The sequence below is a fragment of the Coffea arabica genome, chromosome 5c (assembly GCF_036785885.1).
Source record: "Coffea arabica cultivar ET-39 chromosome 5c, Coffea Arabica ET-39 HiFi, whole genome shotgun sequence".
In the NCBI taxonomy this organism is placed as follows: Eukaryota; Viridiplantae; Streptophyta; class Magnoliopsida; order Gentianales; family Rubiaceae; genus Coffea; species Coffea arabica.
This window is the reverse complement of record NC_092319.1, coordinates 1,829,538-1,849,715: the sequence shown is the minus strand read 5'-3', so window position 1 is coordinate 1,849,715 and position 20,178 is coordinate 1,829,538. Positions and strand designations below refer to the sequence as shown.

The window sequence follows — 20,178 nt, the reverse complement described above, 5'->3', positions numbered from 1 at the left end:
TTATTTGATTTTTTACCAACAGTGAGTTTTTCAAACATAACAATCAAACATGTTAATTATTTTCCTCTAAAATGGATTCGTGAAAAAAAAAAAAAATTGGAGGTTTTTTCAACTATCTCTCTCTCTTTTTTTTTTTTTTTATTATCTAGCCATTCAGGCAGATCCGTTGAATGGAATAACTAATTTACAGTGCCTTGAACAAGAATAGTGCCTTTCATTCTGGACCATGAAAATTTTGTTAATCAAATTTTAAAAGAATAACTAAAAGAACAACCTAATTCTTTTGGCCAGCTTACAAAATGATCTAATAAGTGCTACATATATGTATGTATATTATCTGCAGCCAAGATTATGGACATGATGCAATTGTTCAGTTTACGTAATTAATGTAGATGTTCAATTTCTATAAACGTCTAGATCGAATAACATTTTAGTTTGAAATTGCTCCTCCATTGGTTTCCACTCTAAACTTTCTTTTGTTATGGTTTGACAATTCTGGTTATATTGATCTTGGTTAGTAGGTTTGATCAATAACCACTTAGAAAAAATAATAATAATAAGGTACGTATTTGGCCAGATTACTTACTTATATATGTGATAAAATAACTTGTAGTGGAATATTGTCTAACATCTCCAGTTATATATGGATATGGACGAACTATAGCCAGTAAATTAAAGTCAGAGAAAACCGATTGATAGACATATCTATCAATATACCCACACTCTAGTTCACCTAACTAACCTAACTATATACCCACTAAAAGAAAAATTATTGATAGGTAAATGGCAAAAGCTTGAATTCATCTTTTAAGTCCCCTCCCAATTCTTCAAGCACAAAACAGATTATCCAACTTTTAAACTTAAATCACAAGATTGCAATTAGCAGTCAAGGTGTGAATTACAATGAATAAGATTTATTTTGGTCACATCTATCAAGCAATATAAACTAAAGGAAAAAGTCTCCAAGATCTGAAATTCCATGAAATTACCTTGAAATTCCTGGTTCGATATTCAAATCTTCCCATTTGCCCTTTCTCCTTTGTAAGGTTTGAAATCTCTTTTGAACCGAAAAAGGAATCGATCAATAAGGGAACAAAGAACAGCAAAAACTGCCATGCTCTCTGCTAATATCAAACAGGAGTTTATGCATTTTGGAGAATCATGGAAACATTCTCCTTTTTCAGCATATATGATGGTTATAGTTCGCAGAAATCCTGGTAAGTAGCCAAACATCTTTATTCAACTCTTCTCTAATGATTGAAAAGTAAACTTATGGATCATCAAGTAGCTCTCATCAAAAGCTATAAGCTGCATGATACCCTGAAAATTCACTAAGATCACCAAAAGGTAACTTTGAGAAACAGAACCTAAGAACAACATCAAATGCTCATCTAGAATACACACAATTTTGGTCCTTATGCCATTAATCCTTTCAAGATTCAGCAATACATCAAGCCACCAAGTAAAGTTTGGTCTAGTAGTGGCAACAGGTGAGAACATCCCAAAAGTTCAAAGAGAATGAAGATTACAGTTTGGTTTGACATCGTTGTGGAAGCTAAAATGTAATGTGATGTGAGCGCAAGGAAATGTTGCAGCCCATTTTATTGACCAGCCAAGAAAGAGAACAAACTAAAGCATAAGAGAAAGGCTAGATACTCTTACTCCCAACATGTAGAGTTATTTGAAGAATATATTATTGTATGATCGCTGCCAATGCTATCTTTATTTTAAAAAGATTGATACTAGAAGAATTTCAAATCGAAGTATACTACCAATTCTCTAGCCTTCATCATCTTCCAACTTTCTAGGACCACGCATCTGATATAATATCTGCTTGAGTGCACTTCATGGCATTTCCTCCACCACCATAAGGTAGAACAAGGCTGGCAACACAGCTATATCCCTCCTTCACACCTGATGAACCAGGAAACTTACTGCTCCCAACCAACTCGCTGTTTCTAATGTCGTACCATAAAACGTCTCCCTGATCATTCTGCAAAACCAGTTGCGTCTTTCCCTCTGCATATCCAATAGGGCACATTGCAGAAGAATGCCCAGCACTTGATGCTCGAAGACTTAAACTGAGTCCAAGAATCCTCTATTCCGTAGTCCTTCATTACCCAAATCCCCGCACTAAAAGAAGCAAGAGAAGAAGGAAGAGGAAACTCTTTAGGAAACAAGCAAAGGCGACCATCCAAGGACCCCAACTCTCAGCAGCAATAGTTGCGTTCCAAAAACTCGGGTTTTTCCATTAGCCTGTACTCCTCCGTCCTAAGATCAATGGCAAGAATTCCTCCACCATTTACAATCCAGTGCAAAGCACGATTAACAAGCACCCCAGCCCGTCCTCTAACCCTAGACGAAAAACTGCAAGGTAAAGTTCGGGGCTTTCTTCAAGAATTTGATTTCAGGCTATAAAGCTGAATACCACAGCGACTTCCGTAAGGATCAAACCACGGCCCCTTGCAGTCTTCAGTAGCATCATCTAACCTCACCACCTTGTAGTCGTCAGTAGTATCATCATACCCAAAACCATGGCTCACCGGGCCCCTGGATGATTTACTTTGGAACTGGGAATACGGTACCTTAACGTACTTCCTGACCCATGGATTCCACAGAATGATTCGAGTATAGGCATACTCCAAGCAGAGCAAACCATTACAGGATCCAACAAGTTTAGTCCCCCAGAAATTAGGCGATGAAATAGGAGGGTCCTTCAGCGTTCCCAAAGTAAGGTTGAAATTTCTTACTGAATCAAATCTTGCGGCATAAATCTTGAACCGACCTTGTACGTAACCCCTAAAGACATACTGATGAGCTCTTGGGTCAAAGTGATTGCGTTATATGCACCGCAATGAACTTTGGACTGTCAATCAGGGCGCGCCATGATTTTGACACGCACCTGAATCGTAACAGAGACTGTGGTGGTAACCTCAGGAGCAGATGAAGAATCAAATCATTTGAAATGCTTGAGCCCGCCATTGTAGCAGTAGATCTGGAGCGTCATTTTATGTGAGTCGGCTCTAAATACGAGTTGCTACTGCACTAGTGGTAGAAGTATAAGTCGGGCAAAAAATTGGGATTATTTCAGAAACCTCCATTGATGTTTTTGACTATTTCACTGATCTCCTTTTAAGTTTTAAAACCTGCACAAAGCTCAAGAGAGAGAAAATACATGATTTCACTATTTGCTCCTCAATAATGCATATTATTTAGTTAATCTAATACTAGCCCAAACATTAAAAAAAAATGGGTAAATTACATTTTATCCCCCTGTGGTTTACCCTTTTTTTACATAACACACCTATGGTTTCAAAAGCTATACATAACCCCCTCATGGTTTGGATTAAAGTGTCAAAGTAACGGAAATAGTCACTCGTAACGGAACTTCTAAAAATGTCGAAATTACCCTTATAAATACATGACACATTAACCCCCTATGATTTTTATATTTTATCATATAACCCCCTTATGATTTAATACTTTACCATATAACCCCCTTATGATTTTCAAAATATACACATAACCCCCCTTGGTTAATACATAAATTTCAACCTTACATAAGGGTATTTTTGACATTTTAGGTGACGCCGTTACGAGTGACTATTTCCGTTACTTTGACACTTTAATCCAAACCATAAGGGGGTTATGTATAGCTTTTGAAACCATAGGGGGGTTATGTGAAAAAATGCTAAACCACAGGGGGGTAAAGTGGAATTTCTCCAAAAAAAATATTAGAAACTAACTGTTTATCAACAAGAATCAAATCATATATAGTATCAAAAATAGTATATCATTCTATATATTTCACTTAATGTAATATTCAAATTACTCTTTTCAGTTATAAATCCATTGATAAATATGAATAACAACAAATAATCAAAAAAATCTGCAACCAAAATATAACAAAGAACGAACTTTAATACTATAAAAATCTCAGCAATTAAACTTAATATGCTAACAAGGATATTTATGATGTTAAAATTTGCTCTCTATAATGTATCGATTGCAAATTTTCCTTTCGCCACTTGATTTTCGTAAAAATTTATGGTAACAAATCACAATTACAAGAAGTTTGGGACTCACAAGTTCCATTTTAGTCCATTTCAGGGTGGAATAATCATTTTATTAATATTCTTACATCATAATCCAACTCGTTTATACCCTTAGCTAAATTTATGCATTTGTTTCCTTATCCTTTTTTATGGACTGGATTGAGGTATCCCTCTTCCCCCCACCCCCCGCCCTCCCTCTCCTTTGGTTTTGTTAGTTTCCGGTTCTGATATGACCTCCAACCTTATTATTCGTCCAAGTGGTTAAGAATTTGTGTTTTGTGTTTGGAGGTGTTTTTAGAAAACAAATTTAGTTCCAACCTTATTTAAAAAAGTGCAAATGATATGAAGAGGTAATTAAAGAACTGTCTCACAAGATTTTCAAAATCAATTAATCCCTTGTTTCTACGTACTCTAATAGATTTCCAAACAAAATGCGACAAGTGATGTGTATCAAAATACACTCTATCTAGTTTACCCTTGCAACTACGGGTGCATAGAGTCAAGTTAACCTCGAACAGTGCACTATTCGAGCTCACCTTGAGATAAAATAATTGAGATCGAACTTGTCAAACTTTTAGAAATTGAGGTTAAACTCGAACTCGACTTCGGTTTACCTTACTTGAACTTGAAGTCGAATTTAATTAAATCTAATCGAATCAAATCAAACTCAATCAAGTCTATTCAAATGTAATCGAGTTTAATTGAGGCACAGATTTTAAACGTCACCGCGGGCTCATACGTCAGAATAGACGTAGGAGGAAAAAACCATATCAAACAGAACATAAGGTTTTTGCACCACCGCAAAACTTCGGAGTCTTAATTTTCAACACGGAGAAAGGCTTGGGGATTATCAATTAATTGCATAGAGTGAGCAAAATGCAAAAGCAGGGGAGCTAACTGAACTGTAGGAATGGAATTTAATAACTAGTACTTCCATCAGTCAAAAATACAAGTTCAAGATCACTAATCAAAGTACATTCTTCTAGCCTAATCCCAAGGGACTAGAACTCCAACTAAGCAAACTTTCCTCAAAAAAGTAAATCCAAGTTCCTCAAGGCAAAAGCTGCTACCTGAAAAGAGATAAAGAAAGTGGACAGTTAGCAAAACAATATCTAGAAATATCAGTAGAACCTACTTGAATGGAACGCACACGTCTAGTTTTAAATAGTATAAATTAAGCAAGCATTAAATGTGAACTGTTAAAGCCATCAAAAACATCTCTTCAAGTTGCAATTGAGTAAAACATCACCCAAAATATCTGGGAATACAAACAAGCCAGGCAAAGTGGCCAAATTGTTTTTGTTCCACCTTTATTAATTTCTTAATAAGCATGGACATTACTTTAAGCTTGTGCCGGATATTCATCAATTCAACCTTAAACAAACTTAGCCAAGGCTGATAAAATGTCACAGAACCATGAATTGACTAAGTTCCCATGCAGAAATAAATATATGAAAAATGTCAGAGCATTCATTATAAATAAAAAAAGTACATTACACATATAAGAGAAACTGATTCAAGGAAAATAAAGAAAGATAAAAGTATAACATATATTCATAGAATGAATTAAATGAATCACTTGTATAAACATTCATTTACTTCAGCAGCAAAAAACCAAAAACATCTTCCTCGTTAATTAAAAGTAAATATTTTTGAAAGAAAATAATGTAGTTGTCGGAACAGACAGTACACAAGTCCACTTTCAGTCATATATTTCAACTCTAACATGGCATATTTCAACTCTAATAAGTACACAAGACAATACATGCATCAAGCAACAAATACAGACTAACTTTCAGTCATATTTCAACTCTAATAAGTACACAAGACAATACAGACTAACTTTCATTCATATTTCAACTCTAACATGTCACCAGGTAGTTGTCAGCACAGACAATACACAAGTCCACTTCAATAGTTAACAACAAAATTCTTGAATCCTAGGGATTTCACAGGAGTGGCCTCTGGAAATATCAAACAAAAATTAAATTCTTGTCCTCCACACATGAGCAGTCTGAGCATCCCTATAAAGTAAACCTTTATATCCATCAAGAGAAATTCAGCTGCCCAAATTTGTCGAGGGAAAAGGTTAATTAAGACACCCAACTCATTAAATCACACAAATCAGGGATCATTTTAACACCCTGATGTAATGATGTTAACTAAAACTGAGGGAGAAGGAAACAACTTCGTCAGCCAGGTAAATATTCTCGAATGTACATTACTTTCTCTGTTACAAGAAATGAGAGGAGTATGAATACATTGAAAGTCACAGGGAATCTCATTTCAGAATTTTGCATTTCTGCTCTCTCACCAAGTCAACGGGAGCTTAGGCCTTTATTCTCATCCTCAAGAGCCTAAGGGCGAAAAGAAGCATAAAAATTTGGAGACCCTTTTACCGTATCTCCCTCCTCAATTTCAAACAAGGGAGAGATAAGCCCATTTTCAACCCTGTTTAATTACCTCTATGACACAGTCATGTTTCTTACCAAATGAACAGACTTAGAAGTATCAGCACATCAGGCTCAAGCTACCCATAAAACAATGCCACATGCATGAACATCCCATTTTGCCACAAGAGTAAACCAAAGTTAGATACTTAGCCACAACTTGAGTTTGCTTGTAGAAACACAAAACTTCACAAGACCTCTAACTAGCATATTCAGTGACAATCTGACTAAACTACCAGCACAAGTGGCTAAGAACATAACAAGCTATCATGACACTTCCAAATAATCAACACAATTTCCTTTTCCTTTTCCATTTTCCACATCCATTTTTTTAGATAACTTATTAACAGTTTGAAAAGAACAGTAAATCCAACAGTACAAACATAATAGCCGCAGAAAATCAATTTTGATGGGTGGACTTATACACCTATCTATATTTAGGTGTGGAATACAAATCTTTTGAAATTTTTGTGGGGACAAGAGCTTTAATTTGTGAATGACACTTTGGAAATATTCAATTTTTTAAGCAAAGAAAACCTGATCTTCTAGGACTTGTGACGCATTTACTCTCCCCCCCCCCCCCCCTTTCTCTCTTTCTTTTCCCCCCACCAAAACCATAGAAAAAAAGTCCCATCCACGAGTACAGAAGATCACAAATTCCATCATTCTTCAGCAACTGATCAGATCAGTACTGACAATTTTCCAAGGCATAAAGGCTTCTCCTATGATTAGAAATGGCACTCCTCCCTGACTTATCTAATCATGTAAAAATACAAATAGACCAAATCTTTCACTATAATTACTGCCTTAATAAAAGAAAATGGAGTACGTGGAACAAAAAAATATGGGTAACCTTGTCATTTCACATGGTCACAGAAGTCAATTAACAAATTTGTTAGTTCCAATACCAATTCCCTAATCAAAATTTCTATATCCTTAGTCAACTCCAAAATCATAGTCCAAATTGTTTCTTAACTCCTGCATTATTGAGATATCCAGCATAATTAATTCATCCCAGATAAGCATATTTCCCCGAATAGATGGTTAATCCAATTTTATGTGATTAAATCAATAATCCACAAAGGTAAAAAAAAAAGTTGCACTATAATCAAAACAATTGTTCAGAAAAATGGAAAAGAGAATACCTATTAGGGATTAAGAAGCTCCCACGATGATGTTGTTAATGGGAATGAAGATCAATTTCACGAAAAACCCCACAAATCCCATCACCACGAACCCGATCGCCGTCCGCGTCGCCACCTTCGTAAATTCTACCAGCCAAAAACAAAACAATCATCAATCCAAAACAAAAAGAAAAAGAAAAAAAATCGCAGCTGAAATAATCAAAATTGAATAACAATTTTACCTTTCCGATCGGGCTTGTGGCATCTCTTGACGAGACGAACGCTATCCTTGGCGAAGTCTCTCAGCGGATCGAATACTGAATCCAAAGCGTCCATTTTTATCTTCTCTAGAAAATGAAAATCCCTTTTTTTTCCAACAAAAATGGGGAAATTTTGGGGGTGGAGAGAGGAAGAAAAATATATAGAGAAAGAGAGGGAGAGATCTGAATCAAAGAGAGAAAACGGAGATTTGACGGAGTTAAAAAACCATCAATTGAGAAAAAGTCAAGCACGTAGAAATGGCCAATCAGAATGCAAGATGAGCACTTGGCGGAGTTCTATTGGGTAGTGGATTTTGTATTATTAAGTAAATAAATAAAATAAATAAATAAGGCCCTTCTTCTTTTTTGCGCGTCGCGCGTTGTGAAAAAGTAGGGTTGGACCGGTTGTTGATCCGGATTCGATGAAGGATGAAATGAAATTACAAAAATGTGGCTAATTTATTTTATTAGCTTGTTTTTTCATATTATGGGCAAATATATTGGTTTTTTTTCTCGAAACAATATGTTTATTATTTAACCTAAATTTTGGCATTATAGTTTTTGGCTATATGGAAATAATAAACAAATGCTTGTTTTGGGAGATTTAATAAAGGATCAATGTGCTTTTGGTCCAAAACTATTAAGTTTTTCTTTCGACTATATAGTTTTGAGTCTACACCTTTGCTTCTTTAAGTTTTTCATATACACAGTTAAAGTAAAATTTTTAAAAAACACCTCCAAAAACAGTTAATCCAAACGAGCCTTTGTTTTCAACTAATCACTCTTTTGCCCCTTGGCTTTGGAATCATAGTAAGATTTTTTTTTAAAAAAAAAATGCCGTCACTATGAACATAATATTAAGCACCCAAAAAAAAATGTTAATATCTTTGGCTCACAACAATCTCACTCTTTTTTTTAGTGGGGGGAGGGCTTCACTTCTTATTGTCAAACAAGCATCACGGGAACAAAAAACCCTCAAATATTGTGCAGGGCTTATCTTCGCTATACATGACATGAATTACCAATAAAAGTTAGGAGATTAAATGTTATTTGCACCTCACTCTTTGTCAATCGCACTCCCACCGTTTGTTTTATCATAAAGTGTACTAAATGAAAATCATAAGGTAAAAAGAAGAGTGCGATTAGCAAAAACTATAATAAGATAATAAAAATACGATAAACAAAAAGTAGAGTGCGAATAATATTTCCCTAAAAGTTAATGTCATTGGCGTTTTTTACGGTTTACGTACTTTTCACTTCTTAATAGGAAAAGATATCACAATTGTAAAGATTGTTGGTAACTACAAATATGTATGCATGCATGTATGTATACTTTGAAAACATCTCAAATAAATTATTGGATTTGATTGATCTTCAAGGATTATGCTTTTTCTAGTAAAATTATCACAGGAAAAAAAGCACCAAACGAGCTCTAAAAATTCACAAGTTTAAAATAACTAGCATTTTGACCCGTGCTATGCATGGGGTTATATTTCAAATCAAAATAATATTTTATATATTTATATATTGTGGTACAAAATAATAAGTATACATATATATATATATATATATATATATAGACTAAAAATTTTAAAGAAGTGTATGCTTAATATCTTGAAAAAAATTTAATATATAATGATTTACATGATAAAAGAATTGTTAACGCATTTAAGGAGAGGGTTAGGTTGGGTGGTAAGGTAAGAAAAGTTTTCTAAAAAAAGTCAATTTATCAATATCCGACAAAACATATTATGTTATACCCATATATCAAAACTTATAATAAAAAAATAAATTATAACCAATTTATTTTCTTCCATTTTTAGAAAAAAAATCTTTCTCGTATCTCATGCCCCTAAAATTGTTGACTGCATTTAGATTAGCATTTTTCCTAAACTTTAATGTATATTTAAAAAAAAATTCTCCGTAATGTGTTTTTAAAGTTCTCAAAATTATTAAAAATCACCATCATTTCCCTCTTCTCTTATACGCCAGCTAGTTATCAGATGCCTCCTACGACTTTCATATCCTCTATCATGATACCATCATCTTTATTATTATTATTATTTTTTTGTCATCTCTGTCATATCCCTGCAATCCCCTTTTTTCTTCTCTCCCTTCTCCGCCCATCCTTGTAACCCATATTTCTTCTTCAACCTTTCCTGCTACTTTTCAACATCTCACCATTTTCTTCCCTCACTCCTCCCCCTATGCCTAACCTCTAAATTCATATCCCTGCGACCCAATATATTTAACTTTATCTATCATAATGAAAATATAAAATTGAAAATTAATTACAATGGTTGCAATTATTAGTATCTAAAAATGGAAATAAAAAACTGATAATATCTATAATATCCTCAAGTACTACAATCAATATATATATATATATATATATTTTAACATACCAAATACATATTTACATATGAAGACAGTAATAAGAATACATAAAATAATTAATGATACCAAAAGTTATCCTTAATGTTTGCGTTTTGCACTCTTATTCAAATCTATTGTCAAATTTGGGCCATATATATACAAATTAAGTAGTATTTTAGGGTTGAATGTTCTATATCTTTCTCTTAAACTATAATATTACTTTTTAAAAAAATTTTGGTAGAGTTGGTGTTGTTATTATCATTATTTTTTTATCAAAAATGAATATTTCAAAAAAAAAGTTTCCACGTTAAAAGGCTAGTAGTACTTTATTTTTTATTTAGTGATTTCATAATTTGGATTTCATGAATGGTACCATTCTTGATTTTTTAAATCCACGACATTATTTCCTTTTTGTTTTCTATTTAATTTTGCCCTTTTACTTAGGATTACTAAATTCAAAGATAAAATATTATCATTTACTTTTTTACTTTTACTAAGTTTGACAATGTTTTCTTTTTCTTTACTCTCCCACTAATAAACTTCAAACCAAATTCCTATGTAAGCGGAGCAATTACTTTTTTTAATTAGAAAGACATGGGAGCCACTTCTTACTTAAGAAAATGTTATTTGCACTCAATTTTTTATTATTTGCAATTCCATCATTTGTTTTATCATATAGTCTAATTACTGAAAATTATATGATCAAAATGATTATTGAAGTGTGAATAACAAAAATGGAGTGTAAACAATCTTACTTATTTAAATTAATAAAAAAGTATGAAAGGATGTTATATTTGTTATCTCTTCTTATGATTTTATAGAAGTTTTAATTGTTGTAGAACCATAAATAACGCAAGGCAATCGGAAACCTGATGGGTTGAAGTTCAAATAGGATAACATGCACATCAACCAACAATTTGAAATGAAATGATTTTAAAAACTAACCAACAATTTCAAATGTGAAGAGTAGATGTGGAAGTTGAGAGAAATATATTTTATAAATTAAATTAAATGTGAAATGCTAGAAAAATGGAATTGGAAATGGGAAGATGCATGGAGGCTTGTTGCTAAAAATCCCTTCTCAAATTTATATAGATATAGATATTATATGATCGATTTAATGAATTTTAGTTTTAAAACATTATATTTTAAAGTCATTTGTAACTTTTTTTTATCTTTAATTAATAAAAGACAAAATGCAAAACTATTATGTATAAAATTTGATTTCAAGGTGTTCTCAAGGTACCCAAAAAAAAAACATTCCAAATTGCTTGAATGTTATAAGTTCTATAGATTATTTTGGACATATCAAATTTTAACTTTTAGTATGATTTTATCTTCAATCATACTAAATTATTTTAGTATGGTTTTAGTATGATTTTATTTTGGGCATATCAAATTTTAAGTGTATAGTACTTTTATGGGATTTTTGGAATTTCAAAATATAATTAGAAGTAATTTTTGTCATCTTTTTTGTAAAAGGAGTAATTTTCCCATTTTTATTGTATGTTATGAGAAATATTTTCACCCAAACACTTTTGAATGAGTATATTTATAATAGCTTTAAAAGATCTTAAATTAATTTTTTTTAACATAAAACTCAAGCATTTTGCCTTTTACCAACTAAACAAAGGCAAGAAAACCGAACAAGCTCAAACCACAACATTTTTTACGTTTTGTGAACTTCATAATGTTGTTGCCAAACATTGAGAATTTTTTGAGCTCGTTTGGCATTTTTCCATCAACTTTTAAATTGAAAACATTGTTGGAATCCTCGATGGATAGGGATCCCAAGGATTCCAAATCCACAGGAGTCTTCTAGGGACATCTAGTCTGATCAGGGCAATGTATTTATATGTTTTAACCAAGCCAAAAGTTTAATAAAAGAACTTATACAAGATCATGGATGAAACAGCATTCGATCATGATCAAAACCATGGTTCAAAGTTTCAGCCAAGTCGTCACCGGAATGGACCCCTCGGATACAATGCCGAAACTGATGTGGAACGGTCCCGGCTGCCTACGACCACGACCGTAATCGCGACTTTGAACCATGAATCAAAACATAGATGAGAAGCAATAGATGAACAAGAGAAGGAAGAAGATTCTCAGAGCAGCCATGGTTACAAGAAGTAATGGCTCAATAACCCGGCAAAAGCTGTAGCAGCAGCTGCCCAATGATTTCGTCTTTGGTTTGCTGATGAAGCTTGAAAAGGTCAAGAACCTACACAAGTACAAATGCATTTCGAAAAGCTGGTGTTCAATCATCAACAGTCCTCAGTTCTCTGCCAGTTATCGAAGTTTTCATCGCGGTGGCCTTCCGATTTCCATCCCTGAACGCATTGCCGGTCTCAGACAACTCTCTTTCTACTACTCATCCGTTCTTGTTGAAGAGCAGCCCATAGAGCCCTTCTTTTGCAGGTTTAAAATGCCTGTGTCGAAATTTTTTGGTGGAATTACAGAGGTGATCAATGGGATCACTTGTGTTTTTTATCAGAACGTTGTGTTTGTCTGCAATGTTTGTACTGGAGAAAAGATGATTCTTCCAGACCTTGTTTTCCGAGATCATAATTCTGTTAATACTAGTACAAAACTCTTTTTGGGATATGATGCTTCTAATAGCGGGGTGTATAAATTGCTGAAGCTACGCAAAGTTGAAAGACAGGGCACTGATTTTGATGAGCTTGAAGCTGAAATTCTCACTCTTGGTTGTGGCTCTTGTTCACGGAGAGAAGTACTGCAGCCAGTGGCAGGAATTGTGGTTGATGGAATTTTTTCAACAGGGTACTAAGGATGCTCACCTCGGCCATTCCCGCAGTGCCGAGGTTATTCATCTCGACCGTCACCCGAACGCGGTCATGACTTGAACATGACCCCTGGGTCGGCCAGATCTTTGGCCTCTAACATGGATAACCTCTACACCTCATGCCTTCCACTTCGGCTGCACGCTGATGATGTCAACTTTACCTGACACAGTACGGAACTCATGCTTTATCTGAAAAGCACCTGATGCTCTTAATGGCTACCACACAAGACTCCCCGCCATCAATCCCTGACTACTACAGTGTCAGAGTCAGACCTCTTGGCAACGGACAGAGCCTTAATGGCCAGGACGTGGGTCCCACTAACATGAACCCACCCTCCTGTCCTCCATTCCTACCCTATAAATACCCCCTATTCACTCCCAATAAGTAAGCACACTACTGCCTTTTACTGTTCATTACGTTTCATTCTTTCAATATACTAACTTGATCGTCGGAATGATCCCAGGGGAGGAGCCCCACCATTCATTTCGGATAAGCAGGTTCATCAAACTTCATCTGAGAAAGGACTGATTTAGGTCGGTTCTGCTGTCCGTCGGAAATCACCTCTTCAACTGGCGCCGTCTGTGGGAACGAGAGTACTGCAAAGTGAGACCTATGCGATCCAGGAGTAGACGAGTTCCCTCTAGTGGACCTAAACCCAGCTCCGCTGCTCAGCACGACCGTGCGTCTGAAGAGCAGGGGTCCCCTAGAGTCCCACTCACGAACGAAGATGCCATGGCCCGGATGGCCGAATTCGTGGCAGAAAATGTCAACATTTTCGAAGAGCTCGAGAGATATTTTAAGAGGCAGGGAAAAGAGAAAGCTGAATCCTCCAAGAGGAGGTCAACGAATTCACCCGAGGTGTCTTCAGGTGAGGACTCCGATGATGGGCATCTCTCCCGGAGTACCTCCAGACACGCCTCTTCTAAGGCGACCTCCAAAATTGCCTCTATTTTTCGGACGTTTTCCAGGGGATTACTGGGAAAACGAGTTGAGGACCCGCCTTGGCTCCCCGGGGGGTTAGCAGCTAATTACATGAGGGTTCCGCCCTTTACCGATAACATCAATGGGGAAATGGTTCCCCCCAACTTCAAGCTCCCGGTGTTACAGACCTATGATGGCCGAGGTGATCCCGAAAATCACCTCTGTGCATTCATCTCAGCATTCCGCCTGTACTGCGTCTCCGACGCCGTGATTTATCGAGCTTTCCCCATTTTCTTGCAAAAGATAGCTCGAAAATGATTCTGAGGACTGGAACCAAGGAGCATTTCTTCATTGGACGAGTTGGTAGACAGGTTTATTCACCGCTTTGTTTCGTCCCGCCCAATCACGAAGACTTGGGCCTATCTCTTGAACCTATAGCAGGCTCCCGGTGAGTCATTACGCTCGTATGTGCAGAGGTTCAATGAGAAATGTGAGGACCTAGTCCGTTCGTACGTTGAGATTAGGGTTATTCATTATTTTGTACGGTTAAATTAAGGTTTTAGGGCTAAGGAGAAACCCTAATCTCGGCCAAGATTGAAAACCCTAACTTTGCTTACGATAAAACCCTAGTTTATGCGGTATTCTAGTGTGTGTTTTGGCACAAGAAGAAATAGGATTCGTTATAGTTTACAGAGGTTTAACAAGTTTGAAAACGGTTAGTAAACTCTGGATTAGTAAACCTCTAGTGTCACAATGTTAGAAAGCTTAAATGGAGTTTTATTTATCGCCCGTCTTTTTCCACATTTTCTTTATTAGAAAAATTCCCCAAATAAATTTTATGAGTAAATATAAGTTTTAGATGATTTTTCTAGTATCGGTTAGTTTTTGAGAAATTAAGAACGTATATCGGACGTGGGACCCACTAGTGCGAAAAGTTCGGAAAAATTCGGCCAACTAGGTTAAGTTTTGGATACTGGATTTAAATTATCGGGTGTGAAAAGATATTTATAGGTGTGAAGAGATATTTATAGGTATTAAGTGGATAGGTGGAGGAGAGAGAAAAGAAAGGTAGGCAAGTCATTAAATGAGGGACAAGTGTCACCATTTGAGTGGTCCAACCTTAAGACCACTATTCATTGTCTTACCATTGACTAAATAAATCACCAAAAATTCCCCATTTTTCCTCTAAGCTTGGCCGAACCACTTCCTCCAAGAAAAGAAAGAAAAGCTTCCAAGTTTCTTGCTCCAAACTTGTCCAATCTCACAAACTAACCATTTAATCTTGATTTCCTTCCATAAAACCTCTTAGTTTAGTGCTTGTGAGGTGTTGTGTGGAAGTATTTGGGAAGCCAAGAAGACTTATATCTCTCTCCCTCTTGTGTTTAGGGTAAGTTGTGAAGAATCACCCTCCTCCTTTAATTGATGCTTAAATCATGCTTAGTGGTAGTATAAGATGCAAGTTTATGGATTATTTCTTGATTTATGGTTGAAGTGATGAACTTTTATTATTTTGGCGATTTTTCTGTTTTAATATAAGCATGATTGTGTGACTATCTATGACGATTAGAAATGGTATATAATGACTCTAGGGGGTGGAAAAAGTGAATAATTGCAATCAATTTCTGGTTTGGAAGCATTTCAGAAAATTAGGGTTTTTGATAAGAACATTCTGTCCGAAATTTTAGGTCCTCGTTAGAGGCCGAATTGGCCTTGGGTTAAAACATGAAAGTTGTAGGGAATGACGTTTTAGAGGGGCCTCCAAAATTTCAGGTCAATCGGAGTAGTGTAGAGTGAGATAAGTCGAAATTACTATTGCTGTTCTGGTTTTACCCGAGTGTAGGAACTGCGATTGTAATTGGTTGTTTTTGTTGGGAATGCTTTGGAATCAGTAGTTGAGGCCTTCTGATGATTTATAGCCCTGTTTCTAAGATTTCGGATGGCTTTGGAATTTCTGGATTTGGACTTATATAGGCTGTTTTATGATGTTTGCACTAGAATACGGTTTGTGAACCTGTTATGAGATTCTGGTATAATATGTTACATTTTTTACGTAGTTACACTCGAAATTGGGTTGAGTGGCCTTCTTCAATATTGTAGCCTCTTAAGTCCTCAATCTACCTGTAAAATTTCAGGTCAAACGGATTAGAGTATCCTGAGTTATGGACCAAACCCTCAGGCCTGTTTTATACATTAGTTTGTGTACGTTTTGAATTTTAGTTTCTGATCGTGGGTTTTTTCGTGTTGATCATGTACGAACTGGGTGCTGATCCCTCATATGAAATTTAGATCTTGGTCTCAGCTTCGAAACGGTATAAAGTACGTCGAAATCCGAGTTCCGTAGCTCCTATTATGACCGAAACAAAAGCGATCGTCAGAACTGCATTGTATCTGGACAGTTCTAACGGGTATTTTGACACCCGAATTTCGTTCTGTCCTGAGTGGATTCAGGTCTTGGCCAAAACATCAAAGTTTTAGCCTTATGTCTCAGCTTTCTAATGCCTTTGCAATTTCCTGATTTGGACTTGTGAACTGGGAGTTATGGTCCCGTAAACAGACCCTGTCTGCCATTCAAAATGTAAACTTCTGGTACCGTTTTCCATGATTTTGACCTGTTTTGATTCGGATCTAGCTTAAGGTATCTTCATGAGGATTGTAGGCCTTCCTCATAGCTTCGAAACGGTGTCTTGTTCACCTTGATCCAATATTCCTAGCCTCACTTTTGATCAAAACGGTTTGAGATGGCCGATTTGGCCGTTTCCGTTTGCCGTTCCGCGTAAGCGCGTGCGCCCTTTTTGCCGTTTCCGCAATTTCGTGTGTCAATTTTGCCGTTTTGCTTGTTTTGGATCTGTTAGTAGTCGTTTGTGATATTATGTGATAAAATCGTCTATTTCAGACCGTGGTGAGCTAGGCGGAGCCGGTGGGGCCCACTACTAGCGAAAACGCGCGAAGCGATTTTGTTCTTGTACTGCTTTTGGTATTTTGAGTAAGTATTCGGGCCGCTCTTGTGTGTTCGTTGATTATGTGTTTCGATTTGCATGAATAGGGTACCTAGGCGGGGGTGTACTTTATCGCACTCGACCTAAACCCTAATTTGTGCACATATTTGTACATGACATATGTATATGAACCATTTTGGAACTAAACCCCTTGAGCTTGTGGTTCGGGGTGATTTTTGAGAAATTTTGTGAAGTTTGTGGGGCGATCTTAATACCTAGATGGACTATTCGAGTCGGTTGGGGCTTGGTCGAAGTCAGTCCAACCTGGTTTGAGGTCACCAAGTTTGTGAACCCGGTTCACCGAGTATGTGGACCAAGTTTGTGACCCGAGCTTGTGACTCAAGCTCAAGTTTGTGATTTCGTTCGCCTGGGCAAGTTTGTGAGGTGACTGGCCAGTGAGGGTGATAAGGTGTACGGTGGGAGTACAAGTGAAGTTCTACGGACTATTATTTATGGTCGACGGAGTGTCGACAGGAGATCACGCATGGCAAATGACTTGGCTTTGGAGCCATCTGTATCCTTATTATGTGATGTTACTTTTCTGCTTTTGCTTTACTCTTACTGTGTAAATGTTGTTACGTGAAATTTACGCTTTCGCCCCTGTTTACTTACTAAGCATATAGCTTACCCCCTTCCTTTTGTTTTCCTTAGCAGGGGCCGATGCGGGGACTTTTGGCACGTACACTAGTCTAGTTAGGTTTGATTGTAATAGTTGGACATAGAGTATGTTTGTTTCTTTGTTTTGGTGGTTTGTATAAGGACCCTTCTTAGGGTCTATCTTCTGCTGGTTGTGGTCATAGTATATTAGAGTGGGTTGACTCAATACTCTTGAAGCTGTAAATATAACTTTTGGTGGTTGTATATATTGTATAAAGTGCTCTTTCGATTTATCTAGTTTTATTGCTTTAAGTTTTGAGTCCTGGCGCGAGCTAGACAGGCGGCCCGCCGATACCCTTGGGTTCGCCCTTGGGAGAAGTGGGGTCGTCACAGATGGTATCAGAGCCATATGCCGACAGTTGGGACTTTACATCCTTCGTCTGGAAAAGCCCCGAGCCTCTCGTTCGTGAAAAGTCACGAAGCGAAACTCTCCGCAGGGGATGCCCGCGTGCGGGTGGCAAGCTGATAGGTACCCTGTGATGTGACCCTGAGAACTGTCACAGTTGGTATCAGAGCTTAGGTTTCAGATTTTTGTAGTGTATCCTAGGCTTGAAGTTTAGGATGCCGGACTGTGGGATACTTGGCTATTAAGGTAAATATTGAATGCTAAGATTTTGATATTGACTTTGGTAATTTTTCCATAAGGCAAAGTGGGGATTGAGTTGATTGCACTTGGAGATGGCCAGTCCCAGTGTGAATCGATTTGGTTCTTACTTAATATTGAAGTTAGGTATTTGGACCTATTCTTTAGGTTTGCACCCTAGGGCTGCAGGGGCGGTGCTAGTGGATTAGGTAGGTTCCGTTGGGGAGGCGCGTAGGGCCGTTGATGGGATTTCCTTTTGACTATCTGATATGTTTATTTTGTTATATCTGCCATGTTTATTTTGTTATAACCAGTATGCCTGGTTTCTTTTGTTACCCGGTGATTGACTACATTTTTGGAGCCGTAGTGCTCACGTAAATAATGGATTTTACACCAACCGGATGTCGGATAACTTGTATATTTTTAGTGTGACTTTGTAAAAATATGTATATTTGAGTATAATCTTTTGAGCTTATTTGTTTGAACCCGGCTTTCGAACTTATTTGAGTACTTGTGTGGTTGTAGACCGGCTACTACTTGTGTGGTTGAACTTTTGAGACATTGCCTGTTGTGTACTTGACTGCTTTTGAGGGTTATTTGATTTGATTAGTGCAAGTTGGAATTTCGAGGACGAAATTCTTTTAAGTGGGGGAGATTGTGAGGACCTAGTCCGTTCGTACGTTGAGATTAGGGTTATTCATTATTTTGTACGGTTAAATTAAGGTTTTAGGGCTAAGGAGAAACCCTAATCTCGGCCAAGATTGAAAATCCTAACTTTGCTTACGATAAAACCCTAGTTTATGCGGTATTCTAGTGTGTGTTTTGGCACAAGAAGAAATAGGATTCGTTATAGTTTACAGAGGTTTAACAAGTTTGAAAATGGTTAGTAAAATCTGGATTAGTAAACCTCTAGTGTCACAATGTTAGAAAGCTTAAGTGGAGTTTTATTTATCGCCGGTCTTTTTCCACATTTTCTTTATTAGAAAAATTCCCCAGATAAATTTTATGAGTAAATATAGGTTTTAGATGATTTTTCTAGTATCGGTTAGTTTTTAAGAAATTAAGAACGTATATCGGACGTGGGACCCACTAGTGCGAAAAGTTCGGAAAAATTCGGCCAACTAGGTTAAGTTTTGGATACTAGATTTAAATTATCGGGTGTGAAAAGATATTTATAGGTGTGAAGAGATATTTATAGGTATTAAGTGGATAGGTGGAGGAGAGAGAAAAGAAAGGTAGGCAAGTCATTAAATGAGGGACAAGTGTCACCATTTGAGTGGTCCAACCTTAAGACCACTATTCATTGTCTTACCATTGACTAAATAAATCACCAAAAATTCCTCATTTTTCCTCTAAGCTTGGCCGAACCACTTCCTCCAAGAAAAGAAAGAAAAGCTTCCAAGTTTCTTGCTCCAAACTTGTCCAATATCACAAACTAACCATTTAATCTTGATTTCCTTCCATAAAACCTCTTAGTTTAGTGCTTGTGAGGTGTTGTGTGGAAGTATTTGGGAAGCCAAAAAGACTTATAGCTCTCTCCCTCTTGTGTTTAGGGTAAGTTGTGAAGAATCACCCTCCTCCTTTAATTGATGCTTAAATCATGCTTAGTGGTAGTATAAGATGCAAGTTTATGGATTATTTCTTGATTTATGGTTGAAGTGATGAACTTTTATTATTTTGGGGATTTTTCTGTTTTAATATAAGCATGATTGTGTGACTATCTATGATGATTAGAAATGGTATATAATGACTCTAGGGGGTGAAAAAAGTGATTAATTGCAATCAATTTCTGGTTTGGAAGCAATTCAGAAAATTAGGGTTTTTGATAAGAACATTCTGTCCGAAATTTTAGGTCCTCGTTAGAGGCCGAATTGGACTTGGGTTAAAACATGAAAGTTGTAGGGAATGACGTTTTAGAGGTGCCTGCAAAATTTCAGGTCAATCGGAGT

At 36.5% G+C, this 20,178-nt stretch overlaps 2 protein-coding genes across 2 annotated transcripts; one reads left to right on the top strand and one right to left on the bottom strand.

The window, feature by feature from the left end:
* Positions 1 to 4,949: 4,949 nt before the first annotated feature.
* Positions 4,950 to 8,086, bottom strand: LOC113690894 (protein transport protein Sec61 subunit gamma-1). Its single transcript, XM_072050410.1, has 3 exons — positions 7,872 to 8,086; positions 7,651 to 7,776; positions 4,950 to 5,125 (listed from the first exon to the last, which is right to left on the bottom strand). Exons 1-2 carry the CDS (start codon positions 7,963 to 7,965, stop codon positions 7,661 to 7,663), a joined length of 210 nt encoding a protein of 69 aa, XP_071906511.1. The 5' UTR covers positions 7,966 to 8,086; the 3' UTR covers positions 4,950 to 5,125; positions 7,651 to 7,660.
* Positions 8,087 to 12,167: 4,081 nt separating this feature from the next.
* On the top strand, positions 12,168 to 13,056 carry LOC140007685 (putative F-box protein At3g47150). The gene is made up of 2 exons (XM_072050721.1): positions 12,168 to 12,299; positions 12,430 to 13,056. Exons 1-2 carry the CDS (start codon positions 12,168 to 12,170, stop codon positions 13,054 to 13,056), a joined length of 759 nt encoding a protein of 252 aa, XP_071906822.1.
* Positions 13,057 to 20,178: the final 7,122 nt, after the last annotated feature.